Source organism: Copidosoma floridanum, unplaced genomic scaffold (genome assembly GCF_036245765.1).
Source record: "Copidosoma floridanum isolate Cflo_tuat_1 unplaced genomic scaffold, Cflo_Japanese_pri ptg000022l, whole genome shotgun sequence".
Taxonomy (NCBI): Eukaryota; Metazoa; Arthropoda; class Insecta; order Hymenoptera; family Encyrtidae; genus Copidosoma; species Copidosoma floridanum.
In genome coordinates, this window is record NW_028321899.1 from 6,903,184 (window position 1) to 6,927,087 (window position 23,904).

Below are 23,904 nucleotides of genomic sequence, written 5' to 3' on the forward strand. Positions count from 1 at the left end.
GATCGTAAGGCCCTCAGAATTACATGTGAAAGCATAAAAAAAGTATTGTAATTATTATGTCAAATTAATTTTTCGTTGACTTCCGTGGATACGTTACACTGAGTTCCGCATCCATGAGAATAATGCACTTTTTGTCTAACAAAAAGGGAAGCGTTACTTGCTAAACCGATAAAGAGGGAACCTTTTTTCTTCAGACGCAGTGACGTTCCATTGGCTCCTTTTCAGCGTTGGGTTTGGGTTAGGCGGATTCAATATTGGAACTTTTTCCCTAGATCGTATATATAGCTATATGATCTAGGGAGAATGTTCCGTCGAGCAGACAGCACAGCAGTGAAGGGGCAGTGCCAAAGACACGCAAAAATTAAAAATTGTAATATTATAACACAAGTGCCTATCACCCAATGACTCGGGGCGCTAACTGGCCTCTTTATTAAATAATAAAGTATTAATTAATAATACAAGCGCCTATCACCCGATGACCCGGGGCGCTAACTGGTCGCTTTATCAAACAATATATATTATTGATTAACAGCACAAGCACCTATCACTCGATGACCCGGGGCGCTTACTGGTCGCTTTATTAAACGATATGTATATTATGACGGAGTCATTTTTCTCTGACCCTATAGCATTAAGCGCCGAAACGCGTCATAAAGTTGGAATCTATTTTTTAATTACAAGAAGCTAATAAAGGTCCGGGTCTGTGTGTTTCTTGTTCTACGTGAGAGTAATCGGATACCAAGAGTAGCACCAAGGAGAGAAAAAAAGACATAGCGCCGAAGAAAAGCCCAAGAATGTGTAGTTCTAGTATATAAGGGTCTATCTGTGTGATTGCGTATTATAAAACATTTGTGATAACCGTGCCATTGTGCTAATCCAGTATTGCTTCATCGACGAAGATTGTATATATACCTATGTATCCGTATTAAGCGTATGTACTATGACTTGCGTCGCGTTCGAGTGTGTGTGAATGATGTCCTGGCGGTAAGACTGGTAAGAGTCAAAAGTATGTATGTAGATATAGTGCGGTAATGCGTGGGGCTGCACTGATTGGTGGGCCTAACGCGGCACTCTTGTAGTAGCATCCGAGCGAACCAGAGCTTCCAAGTTTTTCGCATTTTCGGTAGGAATCGAGAGAGAATCGAGAGAGAATCGAGAGAGAATCGGGAGAGAGAGAAAGAGAAGAGCGGAATCAGCTTTGCAAGCCAACCGGGAACGACCTTGCGACCGACGACCGAGGAGACGAGAACTATCGCCACCCCCAGCGGTCATCTGAGAGACCAGGTCATCGGCAGGCCCAATAGTTGATTTGACCCAGAATATGGTGAACCCGGAGGTAAGAGTAAAGTAGAGTGTGCGAGCGTGTGTGTATTTACGTGTGTGTCAGGAGATTGGGTAGTGCGGGACGCCCCCAGGAAGCGTGTAATGCGAGAACGTGAGAGTCCGGGGGAAAGTGTGATTGTCACGGATTGTTGCGATAGCGCTGGATTGCGCCAAGATTCGGGCCTAAAAGCCCACGTGTAAAAGTTCGCCAAAGTAAAGTGAAGTGTTCGTATGAATCATTTACCTCGTCTATTGTCGTGCGTGTGTTTTCCCTTCCTTCCGAATTTACAGGTCGCGCCTCCTTTCTCCTTGGGAGAGTAGTCTGATCCCGACGGACTACCGCCGGCGGGACCTCCTCAAGGACGAGTCTCCTGGGTCAAGCAGCGTACTCCATGAGCGTGGGGACAGGGGTTTTTTGCGTTTCAGGATACAGCGGACTTTGGTGAGAGGATCTTTGTAAGTGTCTTTGGACGTTGTTTCGAGACCGCCCTGGCTGTGACACCCTATAGTGTCTCAGGGCGCGAAAGTGCAACGTCACAAAGTGGCGCTCAACGTGGGGCAATTTAGCTGAGAAACGAGAATCAGGGTATAAGTGCGCGAATAGTGTCTCTGTTTATAAATTTTTTTTTTTTTTTTTTTTCCTTAAAATCGCCGTGAGCCGTGAGTAAATGTGTCGTGGGTAGGATAGTCGTTTTCGTGTGTTATTAGTGTCTTCGAGTATTTTATTTCATCTTAGCGAAGTGGCATCACGTTCGTAGTGCATGCGGGGGTATTTCCAGTGTTTACATAACTTTGCCGCGTTGATCGGAATTTTTTTTGGAAACTGCCAAAATTTACCGGTTTTTAGGAGTGTTTGGGTTAAGCGGCGCCGAGTACGAGCGTGAGTCGGTGGAGAGGGGAAAGAGACGTATTGTTGAAGAGTGAGAGAGTGAGACGCGGTTAAGCTTGGGAAAATTAAGCGTGTGCGTGAATCGGACGGACTTTTCGAAAGCACCAAATTTTCAGGTGAATGAGTGAGCGGCTCTTCTTGCGCGTTTTGTTTTTCTTGCGCGTGTGACTTTCGCTTTTCAGGTACTAGTAGCGTTCATCTTGGAGGCCGCTTGCGTTTTTTTTGCGTGCGTGATTTGTTTACAGGAGGAGAACAGGGCCTAACGTGCCTTCTCTTATATATATATATATTTTTAATGTTTTTTTGTATTACCATATAAATAATACTTTACTTATGTTTATTTTCTTTTCCTCTCTTCTTTCTGAGTGTTGCCTTTCTTTAGATTCTTTCGTGTTTTCGTCCGAGAGTTAAGAAGTGCGCGCCGCGTTGTGATAGTGCCGTTGCTGTGATATATATTTCGGGACAAGTGCCTGGTGTCGTGTGGATTTAAATTCGAGGAAGGGAATTGCGTGGATCTTTATTGTTTTTGTCGTGCGTGTAGGTGAATTAGAAATATAGATATAGATCGTTTGGGGAAAATTATTTTTTTTTGTTTTTGTTTGTTGCGTAGTGACAAGTCGGGCGAAGTTAGCGTCAAGCTCGCGCGTCATAAGTTGCGAGGATGAATCGTCCGCGTGCAATGGGGCCAGTGGAACCGCAGTTACATGACGAGATTATGCGCGACGTGGTGCACACCCGCGAGCAGAGAGCTTTTTGGCGGGAAATATTTATGCTCCCACTAGAAGTGGTGTTACCCCAGCTGGACGAGTGGGGACTGAGTTTAGAGGGGGACGAGTTTGCACTGCGAGACAGATTGTTGCGGTATCGAATGCTTGAGCTCGAACCGAACAACAAGCTTATTCCGCGTTACGAGAGTGACTTCGCGCGAGCGGAAAGGGAAGATAGCAACGGGTCCATCGCGGGAGCAGGGGTTGCCAATAATGCACGGATGTTGGGGCCGAGCGTGGAGTAGCAAGAGGTTAGCGCCATGAATATCACCAGCCGATGGGGGCAGAAGAAACCGTAGTGACTAGTAGGGGTGAAATGAGCAATTCCGCCTCCCGAGAGGGTAGCGTTCGGGAATCGGGGATGCGGAGCCATGATGGGAGTGATCGACTGTTGCTAGGAGCGCGGAAAGTAGAGTTATCGTTTAATCGTAACGAGCGAGATTTTAGCGCCCGGGATACGAGTTTTTCGCGCGTCGTGACGTTTCCAACCTCGGATTTCATTCAGCCAACGTGCCCCGTGACCGTACCCACTACCGTGACGATTACGACGATGTATACGTCACCGATCATGGCCGCGTCCGTCACGCTCTATCGACCGATTTTTGCGCTTTAAGGCCAAGCTAATATGCGAATCGTGGGCTCGTTGCCTTCCGGTGACCCCGGGAAAATCGGTCTTGGAGTTTTTGATATGTTTGATCGACTAAGGGAGATGCAGTCAGCGGGGGCAGGGGCGATCAGTAAAGTAACGGGAGGGAATTGTTTGGGGGCCGCTACGGGTGCACGGAGAGACTCCGTGGCCAACTAGCCGGTATCTCACGTGTCGAGCTCGGGTGTGCCGGCTTTATCATTCCCTCCCTTACCACAAAACCACGTCCCAGGACTCCATGCTCCGCTCGACCATGAGCTGGGTGCGCCTGCACCGCACCTGGCGACGACAGAGGAGAGCCGTCAGCTACATTAAACCGCGGCGGAATGGCGTAACCAATCTCCGGGGGAGGCCTCGTTAGGTGAGCATGCATCAAGTGATCAGCACCTCGACGAAACCTATGCGCGAGCGACAGCCGAATTACGAGGGCTCAATTCGCGTGGTGGTGAGTCCGGTAGCGATACTGAGGCCGACCGACTTGAGTGGCAGCGGCTATTGTCGAGGAAGCACCTGACACAACCGAGGGTGCCCGTAGCGACGGCCAAAGATGTCGCGGAACGTGCGTGTGAGAGAGATGACTTCTCTGACCGGTCGAGACAACTCGCGCCATCCGATAGCGAAGGCTGGACGCTTGCCTCTCCTCGACGTCGGAGGACAAGGGTTTTTGCCGCAGATTCAACGGGGACCCGAATTCCTGGCCCTCAAGGCCGACAGTTCGCACCGGGCTTGCACGGGGCCTGCCCATCTCCGGTCACCCATAATCCCGCTGCCACCCTGCGTCGGAGGACTCTGGACCGCAATCCACGAAGGGGGAATCTCCAGCCATCGAGCGTTAGAGATATGCGGGATAGCGATCAAACCAGGAGGAAGCGACAACGCGGGCCTACCAGGCCGGAAGAGATGCATGAGGATCAAAAGGAGGAATGGCACCCCCGAGCCAACGAGCAAGTGTCGAGCAACCAGTCGAGCTCAGGTAGCGAAAGTGAGGCAGAGTTTACCGGGCTGTGGGTCAACGACCGTAATCGGCGACGCGCTAATAGATCGGAACGTGGTCAAGCCGAGAGATCGGCTGAATCATGGGAGAATCGGGCCTCGAAAGCTCTTCAGAGCTGGAAGCTCCAATTCTCAGGGGAGGACAAGGGTGAAGACGCAGAGGATTTTCTTGAACGCTTGGAGGATTGCCGCGTAAGTATGGGCGCCAGCGTAAGTGAGTTTTACCGTGCCGTACCAGTGATTTTGTTCAAACGGGCGAGCCGTCGGTTGAGAGCCGTGAGAAGCGAGGTTGTGACATGGCAACAATGTAAGCGAGCGTTTAAACGGCAATTTATGGGTGAATATGACCAAGAAGATCTGCTAGACGACTTGCAACGCCGGACTCAAGGTAAAGGGTGTAAAGGTGAGCGATTACGTGACGAACGTTCGCTATATCGTGTCACGCTTCTCCAGGCCGCCGTCTCAACGGACGGTCACGGAAACTGTGTACCGCAACCTACTTCCGGAATATCGGAAAGCAATGAGTGGACAGCTCATAATGTCGCTCGACGACATCCAAGAGTGCGGGCGCCGTTGGAAGCGACAACGAGAATTAGACGGGAAATACGCTCCACCTCCACCACCGGAGAAAATGCATGTTCCTGGAGCCGCCTTTATTAGTTCCACGTCAAGGGCCAAGGTAGCGGGGGTTGTTGAGGAAAATCCCGAACAAGTCGCCGCTGCTGCCGTCGAGACGCCGAATAGTAAGGGGGCCAAAAAGAAGGGACCAGTGAAACCGCCTGCGAATTCGGACATTGTCGCGTGTGTGCCCCCCGCGCCTTTGTTGCCGGGACCGAGCTTTCAGTCGCCCGGTGCGGCGATTGTGGAGCAGAGCCCGTATCCGTCGTATGCGGCCGCCGTGCAAGTGACCCAACCGAGCGTCGCGAGAAACAGCGGAGTGCCGGCGTGGACTGGAGGCCAATGGGTATGGCCATCCGTACCCCGACCCGATGTAGGGGGGAACTTGGGGCCGCGACCTACGATCCCGCCTCCACCTGCTCCCGCTGCACAAGCCAACCCGTTCCGCATGCTGGGAGAGAATCCAGCTAGCGATCGTCAGCGCCCTGGGCCGTTTATGGGCGCCTGTTTTACGCGTAGTGGCGTAGGCCACTGCTCGGCACAATGCCCCGAGAGCTTATGTTATGCGTGCCAGCAAAAGGGCTATATGTCGCGCGGGTGCCCTAACCGCCCCCCTCGGGTCGAGGGCGCGGTCGGGGGCATGATGCCGCAGAATGTGTATTGCCAAGTATGCGGCCTTCGAGGTGTGACCTTCAAATCGTGTAGTGTATGCGAGAAATTACGTGAGAGTCTGGGAAACTGGCAACTGGGGGCCAGTAAAGAGCTTGCTCCCTGGACTCCCCAGGGCGGGATGTGAGACGACGGAGACAGCGAAAGAAGCGTGTGAAGCGATGAAGCGAGCCGAAGCGAATGCGAAAAATCGATCGAGTGACGAGAAGCGTAGTGACCTGATGAGCGATAGCGGTAGCGTTAAACTGTTCAAAAAATTCCGGATTAAACAAATAGGGAACGACGCGACGAGTGCCAAGTCCGATTCAGATACGGGGAGCGTGGGTCTGCAGGATGTTCGCGGTTTGTTCATAGGGGATGCTGAGACGCTAGAGACCAATCAAGCAATAGCAACAAGCGAGCGAGTGTCGACAGACAGAGTTTTACTGAGTGAAATTCAAGATAGGCGAGACTTGAGTTGGATTATAGCGCAGGGGAAAATCGTTGGCTGATGCCTCTCGGGGAGGGGAGGGCATCAGTAGAGGAGGATAGGCGAGTGGGAGCGGATGTGAGCGATCAACACTGAGAAAAAAATTCAGTAGCCATCACCGAAAACCCAAGCAGCCTATACTTTAGTAGTCAGGTAAGTATACATAAAGTAGCGTTAACTGTAGAACCTAAGCAATTTCTTCTTGGCAATAATAAGCCCACTTAGCTTGGCATCCAACAGGCGCTGTTTACTTGAGACTCGAGTATTGGTTACTTGAGTTTATATTATTTAGGTTTTATAAAAGAACTGACAAAACAATCAAATAACTATTATTTATTATAATCATTTAGATAAAAATGGTATAAAAAAATGTAAATTATTTTTTACAAAATATGGTTTGGTGATACATAAAAAGATTCATTTATTTTTGTAAGTACACAGGGGTGAATCTGGAGTAACTCACGAACATTTATTTGATCTAGCATATAAAATCATCGATTTCATCGAAAATCTCTTTGTCTATTCCAGCCCATGATAAAAATAGCCGCAAATAACATCCAACCGTTATGAAAACACTATTTTAAGATTTGAGGTTAGACTATACTCACCTTTGAATCTCTCAATGAAATTTATCATCTCCCACTACGTCAGTAGATCTCTATAACAAACTCATCCATCGTAAATCTGGAACTTTTAGAAATTTGAACGTTTCAATTTTCTTTGACGACACACATTATTGCACGTATAATACAAGGCAACGCAAAACAGATATATACACTTGCGTACTAGGAAATGTGTGTTTTCAAACATCTGTATACTTACATACTTATAAATATATTACTTTGCAACATACACAAAAGAACACAGCTACCGTTTGTCTGTCTTAAGACACTTTAGTTATACAATATACGTAAGTATTATTGTGCTTAATCCACAATATATATTCTCGACAAGTCGCTACTCACTATACTGCTTATAGAACATCAGCTGGCCCTACTGTGCATACAAAGCAGACGCTATACTCTTCGGAGACAAGTAACGTCTATACTTAAACTTAAGTAGCTACTACTTGGGTCCTTCGCAGTCATTACCAAACTGCAATAAGCTCTTGTCACCCGACTAAGTTTCGTAGGCTCTACCGAACTTTTTTCTCAGTGAAGAGGTCGAGAGCCAGTGGAAATGGCCCAAGCCGATGTCGTGGGACGCGTTGGATAGTGCGCTACCAAAGAGGTACAAGATTGTAGACGAGATGTTGCAGGAGAGCATCGAGGAGAAGACGACTAAGCCTACGAATGAGGGGTCGCTCCAACTTCTTTTCAACGACGCCTCACCTTCAACAACCGGGTTCCCAAAATTTTTGAGTGATGAGGACCGCGCCAAGTATGCAGGTGGGCTGCATGTGGGGCTTCGCGAAGAAATTGCCGGTGTGAGCGACGACAATCGTAGCTATATCCGCGTATCAATCGGAGGTCAGAGTTACAAGGCTTTATTAGACCCAGGAGCAACCTCCTCACTAATCGGGCCTAAGGTGGCCGAGAAATTCCGCGACGCGTAACGTAAATGGGGGAGTGACCAGCGTATTGGGGGTGCTAAAGGCGCAGATGGACGTCGGAACAAAGGGAGGCGTTTTATATTTGAAAGCGGTGCCAAACATCGATCAGGACGTTCTTCTGGGGATGGACTTCTGTCAGAACTTCGATATCGAGGCTAATTTCGGTAAGCGACTGTGGCGAGCGAGCGAAGGAACATGGGCTTCATTTGTAGGGGGGAGCGACGAACCCGAGAGAGTGATCCACTCGGAGTGTGCCGGTATTATGGAAGTGAATAACGATCAACGTGACCGAGTGAATCGATTAATTGAGCAAGTCTTATCATCGGCCACCGAAACGCCGGGGGTGACTAAGTTAACCGAGCATGTAATTCGTGTTACCGATCGTACACCGATCCGACACCGGTTGAGGCGTATGTCGCCGCGGATGCAGGAGATAGCGACGGAGGAAGTAGAACGGATGTTTAACAAGGGGGTAATCGAAAAATCGTCGAGCGATTATAGTAGCGCGCCGGTGATGATAAGGAAACCAGATGGGACTTACCGATTTTGCATCGAATTTCGCGAATTGAATAAGGTGACAACTCGCGATGCATACCCCCTTGCCGAGTATGGATTCGATTCTGGACTGACTCCGAAGTGCGTGGTATCTATCCAAAATCGACCTAAAACAGGCCTACTTCCAGATACCCATGGAAGCTTCGAGTAGAAAGTATACCGTGTTTTCAATGCCAGGTTAAGGGCTGTGGCATTTTCGACGGATGCCGTTCGGCTTAACTAATGCGCCGATGACGTTTCAGCGGCTCATCGACGCCTTATTTGGGCCGGACTTGCAGCCCAACGTTTTCGGGTATCTAGACGATATAATCGTAGCGACAGACGATTTTGACGAACACTTGCGGTATTTAGAAATCGTTTTGCGTCGAGTAACGGAAGCCGGGTTACAGATCAAATTTGAGAAGTGCAAGTTCTGCTTGTCGCAACTTACCTACCTGGGGTTTATCTTAGATAAGGACGGGTTGCGTCCCGATCCCGAGAAGATTGCGCCGGTATTGAAATATCCCGCCCCTAGGGATGTTAGGCAATTTCGCCGATTTTTAGGGATGGTCGGGTGGTATAGCCAATTTATCGAGCGAGATTCGGAAATAAAAATTCCTCTAGTTAAATTACTGCGTAAAAAGCAAGCGTGGACCTGGGGAGGGGAGCAGCAGGAAGCGTTTAATAAATTAAAGGAAGATTTGACGGATGCGCCAGTATTAGCGCGGCCGGACTTTGCCCAGCCGTTTACCGTGCAGACCGATGCGAGTAACTATGCGATCGGTGCGGTGCTATCCCAAGAGCATGAGGATGGCGAGCATCCAATCGTGTATGTGAGCCATGTGTTAACACCTGTGGAGAAGAATTACAGCTTCACGGAGAAGGAATGTCTCGCGGTAATTTGGGCACTTAAAAAACTGCGACCGTACGTGGAGGGGTATCGGTTCACTGTGATTACCGATCACAGCACCCTGAAGTGGATCAAAGATTTGCGCGAACCAGCGGGGCGATTCGCGAGGTGGGCGTTAGAGATGTCCCAATGGGACTTTGAGATCATGCATCGTAAGGGCGCCATGAACCACGTGCCGGACGCGCTATCTCGATTGTCGGGGGAGAGAAAGAAATTGCTGCGTTTGACGAGATTAGCGACGAGTGGTACGTTAAAATGGCAAATGAACTGGTCGAATATCCGCTCGAATATAAGGACTGGCGCGTAGAGGACGGGAGACTATATCGTCACCGGGTAGATTTGCTGTTAGATTCGATCACGCACCGAGAGGAAAGGTGGCGACTCGTAGTGCCGGATAATTATAAGAAGCGCGTCATGATCGATGCAAACAACGCGCCGTCTAGCGGGCATAGGGGATCGAGAAGACGTATGATCGCGTAGCTCGGGAGTATTACTGGCGGGGAATGTATTATGACGTCAAGAAGTTCGTAAAAGCGTGCGAATTGTGCCAGCAGTTTAAAGTGCCGCAGACAGCCCCGCAAGGGCTAATGGGTAAGTGAATCGTGGAGAGATCGTGGGCCGTCGTGGCCGCTGATCTGATGGAATTTCCACCGAGTAAGAGTGGCCATAAGTACTTGATTGTTTTCCAGGACTTATTCACGCGTGGGATCGAAGTTAAGCCGTTTCGTAAAGCCGATAGTAAAAGCGTAATGCGAGCGTTGGAGGAGCTAATTTTATTTCGATGGGAGATGCCGGAGTATTTCCTGACGGATAATGGCCACGAGTTTAGTAAGAAGTTGATCGCCGAGACAATAAAGGAGTACGGGGTCCAGCATGTTTTCACGCCTTCCTACCATGCCCAAGCCGATCCCGTGGAGCGAACTAATCGGACTTTAAAGCAATTGATAGCAATATTTGTGGGCGCCGATCATCGCAACTGGGACCTGCATGTGCATGAGTTTCGCCACACGGTTAACACTGCGACTCAAGCGACGTTGAAAGTTTCTCCGGCGTTCTTGAACTACGGCAGATCCGAAGCCAGTGAAGATTCTGCGCCGAGAGGTCGAATCTAAAGAAAAAATTGAGCGGATTTCTCCGGATACGTGGGGGGATCGGGTTAAGCGACTAGATACGCTGCGAGACTTAGTAGCTAAACCAGAGATTAGTAGGGAGATTGCTGACTGCCATGCTACGGAGTGTGCCCACTTTTTTCCAGTGGTTCGAGCGCCCCGCCGCGGCCAAGCGGCCGAACCAGGCACATATTTTTTTTTTATTTGCGAAGCACAGTAGGGGTATGAGAAGAGTGGATTCGCGTGGAAATGTCCATTAGGCGCACATTTTGGAGACGCGTGGAAGGGGTATACCGAATGTGCGCCTACGAGGAGAGGAGTGGAAATGTCGGCTATATAGCTGTATATATCTGAACGCACAGCCAAAGCAAGCGACGATACGAGTTTTTCTTTTTTGAGAGTCTTTTGACTCTGCAACCGAGTACTATGTATATATTTAACTGACTTGCTCTCGCTCTGGCTTCAATGTTATCTATAAATCTTATTTACTTAAATCGTGGAACTAAATGCTCATTAATTATGTACACAGAATTTTGATTTCAATACGTTATTTTTTAACTTTCCCGTACTCTTAAAATTCCCAAATCCATTTATGTTTTCAAAAAATTAACCACTAATTTATTAATTTCACACATCCTAACTGCTGTAAACTGTAGGACAAGCTCCGGAGGATATCCATGAACATATGTGACTTCGAAAGAGACACCTTCCTTTCTTCGGATAGCTAAGATGGTTAAGGCTTATGCTCCTTAACAGATTATTTGGCACTTAAGGGTTCAAATCTACTTCATGGTAGATTTTTTTTTTTTTTTTTTTATTCAATGTATCATTTTGTCTTCATTTCTTTTATTTACGTTTCGTTAAAAATATATATTTATATACATATATGTAGTCAACATTTTTTTTCGGATACATCAAAACAAATTAAATTAATATTGTTACTTTGATACAAGGCAATTCTATAATTTTATAATATTAAAATAACTTTTAAGGATTTTAACATAATTTGTGTATTCTAAAACTCCTAAGAAATTGTGAACATCCTATTTACGACAAAAAAAGCCGCCCGTTTACTGCTATTTACTTAATGTTGAAATTTTAATCAGTAATTAAATTTGATGAACACAATACAAAATAGTTTTGTAAATATTTTAAAATTGTTTGCAAATCTTTAATAAGGTGTATTTTTAGACAGCCAGAAGAACAATAATGATTGAAACAGTTTGATGAATAAGTAATAAAATTTATTTGGCAAGATTCTGAGACTAAACATTTTTATAATACCGCAGTATTTTGTTAAAAACAAAAAAAAAATGAATTACCTTTAAGGGTGATGATTGTAATAAACATATTTTTAGGCTGTAGATTATAAAGGAAGTTTAATTATTTATATTGAATGCAGGAAAAGCATCGTAATACTTTTAACAATGATACCATAACACTACAAACAATCGAATAAATACATGCGAATCATTGTGTGTTGCATACGATGTAAAATTAATTGATCGATTGCGATAGTTAAAAGAGCAATTTCAATTGTGAAATTTTAATATTTTGTAAAGTTATTCATCTATAAAAATATATATAGAGCCACCTTCCAAACAGAGGACAAAAAATTTTTGATAACTGTATATGATTTACGCACTGTCAAAAATTTTGGTAACTATTTCTGAAAAATTACAATAACAATTGATTATAGGTAAAAAGATTAATTGTTTACACAGAATACAAATTTTTTTTTTAAACCATACTCTGAGTTACAAGTGGTTGAAACTAGTATGTGTTGAATAAAAAAAGCTTCGTTCAGTCTCTGTAAGACTCTTTAATCTAAAATACGCACTATTTATAAAGACTTAAGAATCTACTTTCATGTTTGTACATATATATGTAGTACGAATTTTGTCAACGCAATAACCACAAGGCATTGATAAGGAATGTAAATATAAGCCCAAAAATATAATAAATGTACCTAGTTAAATATTCACGTATCATTGGATGTAAGTTGAACTTTACTGGTAATGATCATATTTGATATAATCGTAGTAAAAGTACGAGTTTTCTTCTGCCTTCGGCTTTTTTTTTGTCGTAAATAGGATGTTCACAATTTCTTAGGAGTTTTAGAATACACAAATTATGTTAAAATCCTTAAAAGTTATTTTAGTATTATAAAATTATAGAATTGCCTTGTATCAAAGTAACAATATTAATTTAATTTGTTTTGATGTATCCGAAAAAAAATGTTGACTACATATATATAAATATATATTTTTAACGAAACATAAATGAAAGAAATAAAGACAAAATGATACATTGAATAAAAAAAAAAAAGAAAAATCTACCATGAAGTAGATTTGAACCCTTAAGTGCCAAATAATCTGTAAAGGAGCATAAGCCTTAACCATCTTAGCTATCCGAAGAAAGGAAGGTGTCTCTTTCGAAGTTACATATGTTCATGGATATCCTCCGGAGCTTGTCCTACAGTTTACAGCAGTTAGGATGTGTGAAATTAATAAATTAGTGGTTAATTTTTTGAAAACATAAATGGATTTGGGAATTTTAAGAGTACGGGAAAGTTAAAAAATAACGTATTGAAATCAAAATTCTGTGTATATAATTAATGAGCATTTAGTTCCACGATTTAATTAAATAAGATTTATAGATAACATTGAAGCCAGAGCGAGAGCAAGTCAGTTAAATATATACATAGTACTCGGTTGCAGAGTCAAAAGACTCTCAAAAAAGAAAAACTCGTATCGTCGCTTGCTTTGGCTGTGCGTTCAGATATATACAGCTATATAGCCGACATTTCCACTCCTCTCCTCGTAGGCGCACATTCGGTATAACCCTTCCATGCGTCTCCAAAATGTACGCCTAATGGACATTTCCAGGCGAATCCACTCTTCTCATACCCCTACTGTGCTTCGCAAATAAAAAAAATGTGCGCCTGGTTCGGCCGCTTGGCCGCGGCGGGGCGCTCGAACCACTGGAAAAAAGTGGGCACACTCCGTAGCATGGCAGTCTGCAATCTCCCTACTAATCTCTGGCTAAACACATCGAAGACGCAAGAGCAAAACAAGAGAGGCATTATAACCGCGCACGTCGCGATGTGCGTTTTAGAGTGGATATGCAAGTGATGAAGCGTTACTCATTATCAGACTGATGCCGCGAATAAATTCTCAGCAAAACTAGCGCCAAAGTTCGAGGGACCGTACGAGATCGTCGCGGTAAAATCACCGGTTGTGTTTGTCCTTCGCGATGAAAATAAGGAGCGCGTTGCACACGTATTGGACATTAAGCGATATGTACCTCCGCGAGGGAAGCATAGCGCTTAGTGGAAATTTCACAAGTTTTTCTTTGTTGTGTTTGCGCCTATCGTCTTCTCTTTTACTTATCCTTCTCTAGGTGTAATATTGTATATATACCTATGTATCCGTATTAAGCGTATGTACTATGACTTGCGTCGCGTTCGAGTGCGTGTGAATGATGTCCTGGCGGTAAGAGTCAAAAGTATGTATGTAGATATAGTGCGGTAATGCGTGAGGCTGCACTAATTGGTGGGCCTAACGCGGCACTCTTGTAGTAGCATCCGAGCGAACCAGAGCTTCCAAGTTTTTCGCGTTTTCGGTAGGAATCGAGAGAGAATCGAGAGAGAATCGAGAGAGAATCGGGAGAGAGAGAAAGAGAAGAGTGGAATCAGCTTTCCAAGCCAACCGGGAACGACCTTGCGACCGACGACCGAGGAGACGAGAACTATCGCCACCCCCAGCGGTCATCTGAGAGACCAGGTCATCGGCAGGTCCAATAGTTGATTTGACCCAGAATATGGTGAACCCGGAGGTAAGAGTAAAGTAGAGTGTGCGAGCGTGTGTGTATTTACGTGTGTGTCAGGGGATTGGGTAGTGCGGGACGCCCCCAGGAAGCGTGGAATGCGAGAACGTGAGAGTCCGGGGGAAAGTGTGATTGTCACGGATTGTTGCGATAGCGCTGGATTGCGCTAAGATTCGGGCCTAAAAGCCCACGTGTAAAAGTTCGCCAAAGTAAAGTGAAGTGTTCGTATAAATCATTTACCTCGTCTATTGTCGTGCGTGTGTTTTTCCTTCCTTCCGAATTTACAGGTCGCGCCTCCTTTCTCCTTGGGAGAGTAGTCTGATCCCGACGGACTACCGCCGGCGGGACCTCCTCAGGGACGAGTCTCCTGGGCCAAGCAGCGTACACCATGAGCGTGGGGACAGGGGTTTTTCGCGTTTCAGGATACAGCGGACTTTGATGAGAGGATCTTTGTAAGTGTCTTTGGACGTTGTTTCGGGACCGCCCTGGCTGCGACACCCCATAGTGTCTCAGGGCGTGAAAGTGCAACGTCACAATATCATTAATTAATAGCACAACGGTCATCAGGAGATAGGTGCTTGTGCTGTTAATTATTATATTATATTATTTTATAGAAAGGCCAGTAAGCGCCCTGGGTCTTTGGGTGATAAGTGTTTGTGCTATTAATTAATATTTTATTTTATAATAGAGTAGCCAGCTAGCGCCCCGGGACATCGGGTGATAGGTGCTTGTGTTAATAATGAATACTATATTATTTAATAGAGAGGCCAGTTAGCAGTGTCTATTCGCACACGTTCCGTGTATATTCCGTGAAATGGTTCGTGTATAAGTACTCCGTGTAGACAACATCTAGATGGTGTGCCTTTCCGTTATCTTCCATAATCTTTCCGTAAAAATCGTTGTCTACTATACCTCACGTAGTTTCTAGTTGAAACAAAACTCCGTATACTTCCGTGAGGATAAAAAGATGTCCCTATCAATCCGTGAAGGCAATACCAAGTCCGTAACGATCCGTAAGAGAAAAAACAAAGTTCGTAACGATCCGTGAGTACAAAGCCAAGTTCGTAATGGTCCGTGACGACAAAGCCAAGTCCGTAACGGTCCGTAAAGGCCAAACCAAGTCCGTAACGATCCGTGAGTACAAAGCCAAGTTCGTAATGGTCCGTGAGGATAAAACCAAGTCCGTAACGGTCCGTGTGGACAAAACCAAGTCCGTAACGGTCTGTGTGGACAAAGCCAAGGTCGTAAGGGTCCGTGAGTATAAAACTAAGTCCGTAACGGAACGTAGCCGTCCGCCAGTAAGCGCCCTGGGTCACTAGGTGATAGGCGCTTGTGTTATAATATTACAATTTTTAATTTTCACGCGTCTTTGGCAATGCCCCCTCACTGCTGTGCTGTCTGCTCGACGGAACATTCTCCCTAGATCGTATAGCTATATATACGATCTAGGGAAAAAGTTCGCATATTGAATCCGCCTAACCCAACGCTGCTTCACTGCTGTGCTGTCTGCTCGACGGAACATTCTCCATAGATCGTATAGCTATATATACGATCTAGGGAAAAAGTTCCGAAATTGAATCCGCCTAATCCAACGCGCTGCCGCAGCCATGTAACCGCGGCCTAGAACTTTATCAAAAAATGTTTTTTTATGGTTCATATAAACTTGCAATCACCATTGCAATTGAGCTTTAAAAATAATTTTTTTTTGAGCAATCAGTTACAAGTATGCCTAAATTTTGTTGGAATAAGTTTTGTATCCAGCTTCTCTGTCTTTCGTCACCATTCAAGCAAGCGATAGTAAATTACAATACTCATGATTCGAAATAACCATTAACAGAAGTGTTAAAGTAACCGAAAAATAGTGATAAGATGAATAAACGTTATTATTAATAACCTGAATTATAAATAATTTATTGTCTTATTACATCCTGCCTTCTTGTTTTTAATATAACATAATTAAATAAAGTCATATTTTTCTTGTCATTTCTGAAGTTCATTAATTATTTCCATATTATATTAATTACAAAAAAAACTTGTGTTGAGTTTCATATTTGAGTATATTATATATGTACATACATATATACCTAAGTTTTATCATTTACATACGTTCTTGTTTTTCATTCTAAAAATTATTTAATGTGATAAGTTGCAATCAGACTGATGATTGATATTTAGGCAAACAGTTTTGAAATAATCCTACTCTAAACGATGTTAAGTTTTGTGAATATAACATTTATTATCTAAAAAGTAAGTTTACAAATCGTTTTGTGTATTGTAGGAATCACAAAGTTGCCATTGTTGAATGACACTATTGAGTTTACTATTCATACAACTTTTTACTGAAAAAAATCATCTGTGCTGTGTATTAAATTCATTTTACGTATTCAAGTACTATATCATTCTAAAATTCGGTAAAAGTTACTCATTAACAACAGTAAAAATCACACATTACTGAAAGTTGACAAGTTTTTGAATTCATCATTTCATTTACGTTTATTAGTTAATTGAGTGAAGGTCATATGATTTTTCTTTATGAGGAATATATATGTTGGAGAATGCAGCTGCATGGAATTAGAAAATATAAAGTGTCTTTAGTGTTTCTGAATATTTTTATCAGCTTATTATTCTAGTTATTTCTTAAGATTAAATAGTAATTCAACTTCTGTTACTTTTGCTTGAAACAATGCTTCTTACATACTTGAAAACTAACAGTCTTGGATAACTTAATTATAATCAATATCGTAAAGTCAAATCAAAAAATTAAAGGTAACTTTAGTTCACAGCTGAACTGATTGATAACGATGTCCATAACATCAGTCTTTCAAGGTCTATTCAAGTAACTAATAGTTGTGTAAACTAAGAACAGTCTAAAATAATTTTGTTTGATTTATAGATATCAAAATTTTACTGATACAACATAAATTAGAAAAATAGCTAGACTAAAGTTTTATATTCATAGTAATAGTTGGGAATTGTGGGTGTAGGGTAGGTAACCTCTTGCAGTATAAAATTGACAGTTATAATTACACCCATAAGCAGTAGCTTTAATCAATTAAAAGGTAGCTATAAATTATTTTGAGTAATATCTGTAGAATGTAGGTCATAGTAGCTAAAAATTTTGCACAAATTTTAAAGAAAAATTGTTTCTCAATCTCATTTCTTTTGAAGTTATAGCAGCAGTGAAGTATGTTATTATGTAAACGATTACATAAAAACTGCAGGGTTCATAAATTTTTAACCAGAATTCAAAAAGTTTATATTTAAACAAACGTTTTTTTTTGTTATTGTTTGAAAGTACCTAAAGCCCTCAGTTTATAAGTGTTATCATCCACATAATGACAGTACCATGATTGCAGGCTGTCATATCAACAAACCAAATCAGATTTTGACACAATTTTTCTTTCAAACTCGCGCAAAAATTTTAGCTATAAACACGTACTTTTAACAGGTATAATTAATAATTATTTATAGCTATTTTGTGGTTGATTATCGTTTTTTTTTTTTTTTTTTTTTTTTCTATCATCGCCCGTAGGCTCAGACATGGCATTTATTTACACAAGCATAGTGTTAATTAGCCATTGGTACACCTGAGTTATGACTAGATGTTTATATACGTATATAAACATCTGGACCAACTCAGTCACACCTATGATCACGTAGACGAAGCGTCAGAGAAACGCAGTTAATCGACCTTCGAGAATTAGTCCGGGTCGTAATCTGGAATTCGTGGGAGAAATTATTTGGATAGGATTTTTTTGCATGATCTTACGCAAAATGATCACCTAAAAACGAATTTGCATGTTGCCAGGCTTCAAAGTTGTAGGAAAAATGTTTAAACAAAATTTTTTAAACAAATTAAAAATATTGTTTATTTTGCCCTGGAAAAAGTTTTTTTAGCTTTTTTGGACAATTCTAAACAAAAAAGATGTCTTGCAAATTTTCTCTAAAATCGATACTTTTCGAGATATTAATTGTACAAAGTTTAAAAAACCGTGAAAATCGCCACTTTCAAGTATGAAAAACAACAATAAAGATTAAAAATATTGATGTTGCTAAAGTTCTCAAATATTCTTCAAACATCCCTTGACAAAATCCTAAGGTGTTTCCGGATGTTATTTTATTGCAAACCCTTCATTTTTAATTTACAATTAAGCGTGTGCAGGCTTAATTTAAAATAATTTTTTTTATTTAAATACATGTATGTTTATACAGCAACAGTGAGGTTAACCTCATTTTTCATCAATATGAAAGATTGTATAATTATTATTATTCCCACAATTACTGTAGAAGAATAATATACTTACCATTAAAATCAAATATGAGCGCCAGTAAATTCCGTGTACTCCTCGTAAGTGGGAAAGAGACGGAGCATGAGAGCCGCGGCCAGCAGCGGACGACCGTAACGATGCACACGCTTGATTGTAAATTAAAAATGAAGGGTTTGCAATAAAATAACGTCTGGAAACGCCTTAGGATTTTGTCAAGGGATGTTTGAAGAATATTTGAGAACATTGGCAACATCAAAATTTTTAATTTTTATTGTTGTTTTTCATACTTGAAAGTGGCGATTTTCACGGTTTTTTAAACTTTGTACAATTAATATCTCGAAAAGTATTGATTTTAGAGAAAATTTGCAAGACATCTTTTTTGTTTAGAATTGTCCAAAAAAGCTAAAAAATTATTTTCAGGGCAAAATAAACAATATTTTTAATTTGTTTAAAAAATTTTGTTTAAACATTTTTCCTACAACTTTAAAGCCTGGCAACATGCAAATTCGTTTTTAGGTGATCATTTTGCGTAAGATCATGCAAAAAAATCCTATCCAAATAATTTCTCCCACGAATTCCAGATTACGACCCGGACTAAATCAAGAGCACAGGCGAAAGGGCGAGACCTGAATGGTGACCAGACGATCACCCATCCAAGTACTATCCGCGCCAAATGCAGCTTAACCTCGGAGATCGACGAAACTGCAACTCTGCCGTTGTGCCACCGCGACCACTTGTTAATTATAGTTATAAGTATACGGGTCATTCTGCCGTAACTTGCTTAGATCGACATGAAAAATTTTTAAAAAGAAGTTGGTTAAAAAAATTTTTTTTCATGGTATTTCTACTGTACACAACATCAGTAACAAGTATCTAAATCGATGAAACTATAAAATTTGCTGGTCAAAAGTTATACAAAATCTTATAAAAGTCAGTTTACATCGATTTTCAAAAAATTGCAATGGAGTGTACTACTTGGCTACCAACGTTGGAAGCAGCACCACCGTTTTTGCATCTATATGTAGCGAAAAAGGGCCAATTGGACGAAACCCCGAGACATATATCTCGTCTTTTAGCCCAACAGTAATGAAAAAAAAGTTTGGCTGGGATTGATTGCTCTAAAACGAAAAAAACGGCACTTCGAGGAAAGGTAGGGTCGGAATGGATAAGTTCAGAATGGAATTTTTAAAGTTTGTAGTGCTCGTACGACTCATAGACGTATTAAAATCTCTCCTGACAAATCTCACCCGAGATCTCATCTGATTTCTCATGTGATTTCTCACCTGAGATCTCAAGTGAGATCTCATGCCAAATTCTCATCTGAGATATCAGGTGAGGTTTCTGAAAGAAAAGTAAATAAAAAATTTTGTGCAACGATTATAATTTATACATTAATAGAATGATTACCTAAAATATCAACAGTTACAGGAAAAAAGAAAAAAAAAAATTCGGTTAATATGGGACACGAAGTCGGGACCCCAGTTTATCAGGCAAGCATCTTACCGCTTGGCCAGAGTGGATGAGATAATAGTCGGACAAGTTACGTCTATATAAAATGTAAGTACCGTGTGTTATTGTTTTTCTTATTCACAACTGAATCATACAATAATTAATAGATATAATTTTTCCCAATCTTAATTCTGATAGTTAACCAACTAGATAATATTCATGAACATTATTTTCTTCACAAACAATATTTTCTCTCTTTAAAGTTACTCTTGAGGGAACTTTATATCCAAGTAAGGCATAAGTATTAAATAATTTTTATAAATTTTTATTTAAATGTATTAATAAAGAAAAACTACAATATAAAACAGGGGGACTTGATGTGTTGTGAATAAATTGTTTAAAAAAAATCTAAATTGCTTGCGTGTATATTATCTTATTTTGAAAAAACACTTATAAAAGTTGGAAATCCTTAAAGCAGTTCATTTTATTCCAACTTTTCAAACTTATTATACTCCTTGAAGAATTTCAGATGGAGTAATTACTGTAAATTTTTTGATAAAATACATGTGTTTAATTTAGGTGCAATTGTTTATACGAAACTGTAGGTTTTCACTCTTTTATAAGTGTTTTTTCAAAGTAAGATAATATACACGCAAGCAATTTGGATTTTTTGAAAATAGTTTATTTACAACACATCAAGTCCCCCTGTTTTATATTGTAGTTTTTCCTTATTTATACATTTAAAGAAACATTTATATTAATTATTAAAAACTTATGCCTCACTTGGATATAAAGCCCCCTCAATAGTAACTTTAAGAGAGAAAATATTGTTTGTGAAGAAAATAATGTTCCTGAATATTATCTAGATAGTTAACTATTAGAATTAGGATTGAGAAAAATTATATCTATTAATAATTGTATGGTTTAGTTGTGAATAAAAAAAACAATAACACACGGTACTTACACTTTACATAGACGTAAATTGTTGACCCTAGTATCTCCTCCACTCTGGCCAAGCGGTAAGATGCTTGCCTGATAAACTGGAGGCGCGATTTTATGTCCCATATTAGCCGAACTTTTTTTTTTCCCCTATAACTGTTGGTATTTTAGGTAATCATTATATTAATGTATAAATTATAATCATTGCACAACATTTTTTTATTTATTTTTCTTTCAGAAATCTCACCTGATATCTCAGATGAGAATTTGGCATGAGATTTCATCTGAGATCTCGGGTGAGATTTGTCAGGAGGGATGACTTGTCCACCCTTAATTTATTAACTAGCCTCAAATGCACTAAGAAACTGTAGTTTGCGTACCTGCACATGCACACCGAGTGGTTATTCCGTGGGGGTCGGAACGAAATGAAATGTTAGTACGCGCGAAGTACGCAAAAAGAAGAGCTTGACTATTCGAGAGGTAACAACTTCAGGTACTACTGTTGTAAGGACTTATTCATTTTAGTCGTATACTTTAAAAAGTGACTACTGGTTAGCATTTCCAATCCAAAAAGTTACCAGTTTAAACTGATTTTTGTTAAAACAACGGTTATGGTGCAAATATGAGGAAAAAATTTATGCAGTGAAAACTCGCTCGTCTTTGTCGATTTTTGGTGTGACTAAGGTACGAATCTAATTACCAATAGCTAAAGCATATAATGCTTACATGTCCAAGTGGCATATAAGCCTTATTGTTTACCGGTGAAAGCTTTCATGAGTGAAATTGAGTTGCGGACATGGGTCGGAATGGAAAATTTCACTCTAAATGATCGATTATCTCAATACAGGGATCAATATATTGGTATATAGATAATATGTCAAGTAAAGTCAACAACATATAACACAATTTGACGTTTTTAACGTTTTCGATTTTATTACGGCACGTTAGTATGAGTATCGGAGACGATCTCAGCAAGTAACAGCAGAATCACCCATATTTAGGTTATTACAGCTATTGCGCAGCTACGTGCATCAAGTTGGAGGAGAGAGCTGGCGCTGGCTGTGTTTTGAAATCGGAGTTCCATGGAAATGGGGGTGTGGTATCGCCGGTGGTTGCCACGGGTACTATTTGCTTTTAAAAGATTAAACATGCGTTGGGGGTATGAAATGAGGGCAGCACGGAGCCAATAACAGTGTTGGGTGAAGAGGATGCCCGCAGTAAAAATTGCAGTTAGTAACAGGAAAGTTACCATCGCTAACATACCAATCTATAGTGTTAGAGAAGTGAATAGGCCGTGAAAAAGAAGCATTCAAGAGGTTCTCATCGGTGCTCCAAAATGTAACCGGCAAACTTGCGAAAAATTTAAATTGGCTTTATGAAGCAAGATGCAAAACCCCAGATAACTCAACCAAATTTCATACACAACACCTTAATAAATTAATCCCGACATATTTTACCCCATAACCCAACGTGAAAATCAGCAGCCTCATGAGTTTCAATGATTAATAAATTACATTAAACAATAACCCGAGATCCAATCACTACACAAACCAAGGCGCTTACTGGTCGCTTACTTAAATTTAAATAAATGAAATCATAACGCAAGCACCAATCACCACACAACCCGGGGCACTTACTGGACGCTGTAATAATTGATATAATTTATTTAATATTAACGCAAGAGCCAATCACCACACAACCTGGGACGATTCCTGATCACTTTAATTATTTATATTAAATACAAGGATAACACAAGCGCCAATCACCACACAACCTGGGGTGCTTAATGGCCGCTTTATTGATTAATCGAATAAATGTAACATTGCAAGCGCCGATCATCTCACAACCTAGGGTGCTGACTCGTCGCTGTAGAAATTAATAGAATTTATTATTTAACAGCGCAAAAGCCAATTATCACACAACCTGGAGCGCTTACTGGCCGCTTTATTTAATTATAGAATAAATATTACCTTGCAAGCGCCAATCACCACACAACCCGAGGTGCTTACTGGCTGCTTTATTAAGTAATACAATGATATAATACTGTAACCGCCAATCACAGCACAACCTATGGCGCTTACTAGTCGCTGTTGTAATTAATAAAATTAGTTAATTAACAACGCAAGTGCCGATTACCACACAACCCGGGGCGCTTACTAGTCGATGTAATGATTAATAGAATCTATTGATGAACAACACAAGCGCTGATTTCCACACAACCCGGGGCGCTTATTGGTCGCTTCAATTATTTATAATACATAAAATAATAAAGCAAGTGCCAATCCCCACACAACCTGAGGAGCTTACCAGGCCACTTCATTTATTGATAAAATAAATATAGTTACGAAAGTGCAATAACCACGCAACCCAGGGCACTTATTAATCTCTGTATAAATTAATCGAATTTATTGATTAACAACGCAAGAGCCTATTATCACACAACCTAGGGTGCTAACTGCCTGCTTTATTTTATGATAGAATAAATATAACATTGCAAGCGGCTATCACCACCCAACCCGTGGTGCTTACTGGCTGCTTTATTAGTTAATAAAATGAATATAATACCGCAAGTGCCAATCACAACACAATCTGGAGCGCTTACTAGTCGCTGTAGCAATTAATAAAATTAATTGTTTAACAACGCAAGCGCCAATAACCACACAATCCGGTGCGCTTACTAGTCGATGTATTAATAAATAAAATGTATTGATTAACAACGCAAGTGCTGATCACCACTCAACCCTGGCCGCTTTATTTATCAATAAAATAAAAATATAATAACGCAAATGCCGATCACCACACAACCCCTGGAGCTTATAAGCTGCACTACTTATTGATAAAATAAATACAATAACGCAAGCGCCAACCATTACGCAACTCGGGGCGCTTCCTTGTTGCATTAATAATTGATAAAATTCATTAATTAATAATGCATGTGCCA

At 41.4% G+C, this 23,904-nt stretch overlaps 2 protein-coding genes across 2 annotated transcripts in view; both read left to right on the forward strand.

The window, feature by feature from the left end:
* Nucleotides 1–7,975: 7,975 nt before the first annotated feature.
* On the forward strand, nucleotides 7,976–8,632 carry LOC149374080 (uncharacterized). Its single transcript, XM_089594994.1, has one exon. The coding sequence runs from the start codon at nucleotides 7,976–7,978 to the stop codon at nucleotides 8,630–8,632; it is 657 nt and encodes a 218-aa protein (XP_089451120.1).
* A 7,473-nt stretch (nucleotides 8,633–16,105) lies between these two features.
* The window catches only part of EndoA (SH3 domain containing GRB2 like, endophilin-A), a 730,848-nt gene continuing 723,049 nt past the window's right edge, over nucleotides 16,106–23,904 (forward strand). Inside the window, exon 1 of the mRNA XM_089594978.1 lies at nucleotides 16,106–16,554. The gene's annotated coding sequence lies outside the window, so the exon portion shown is untranslated. The remainder of the gene's footprint in view (nucleotides 16,555–23,904) is intronic.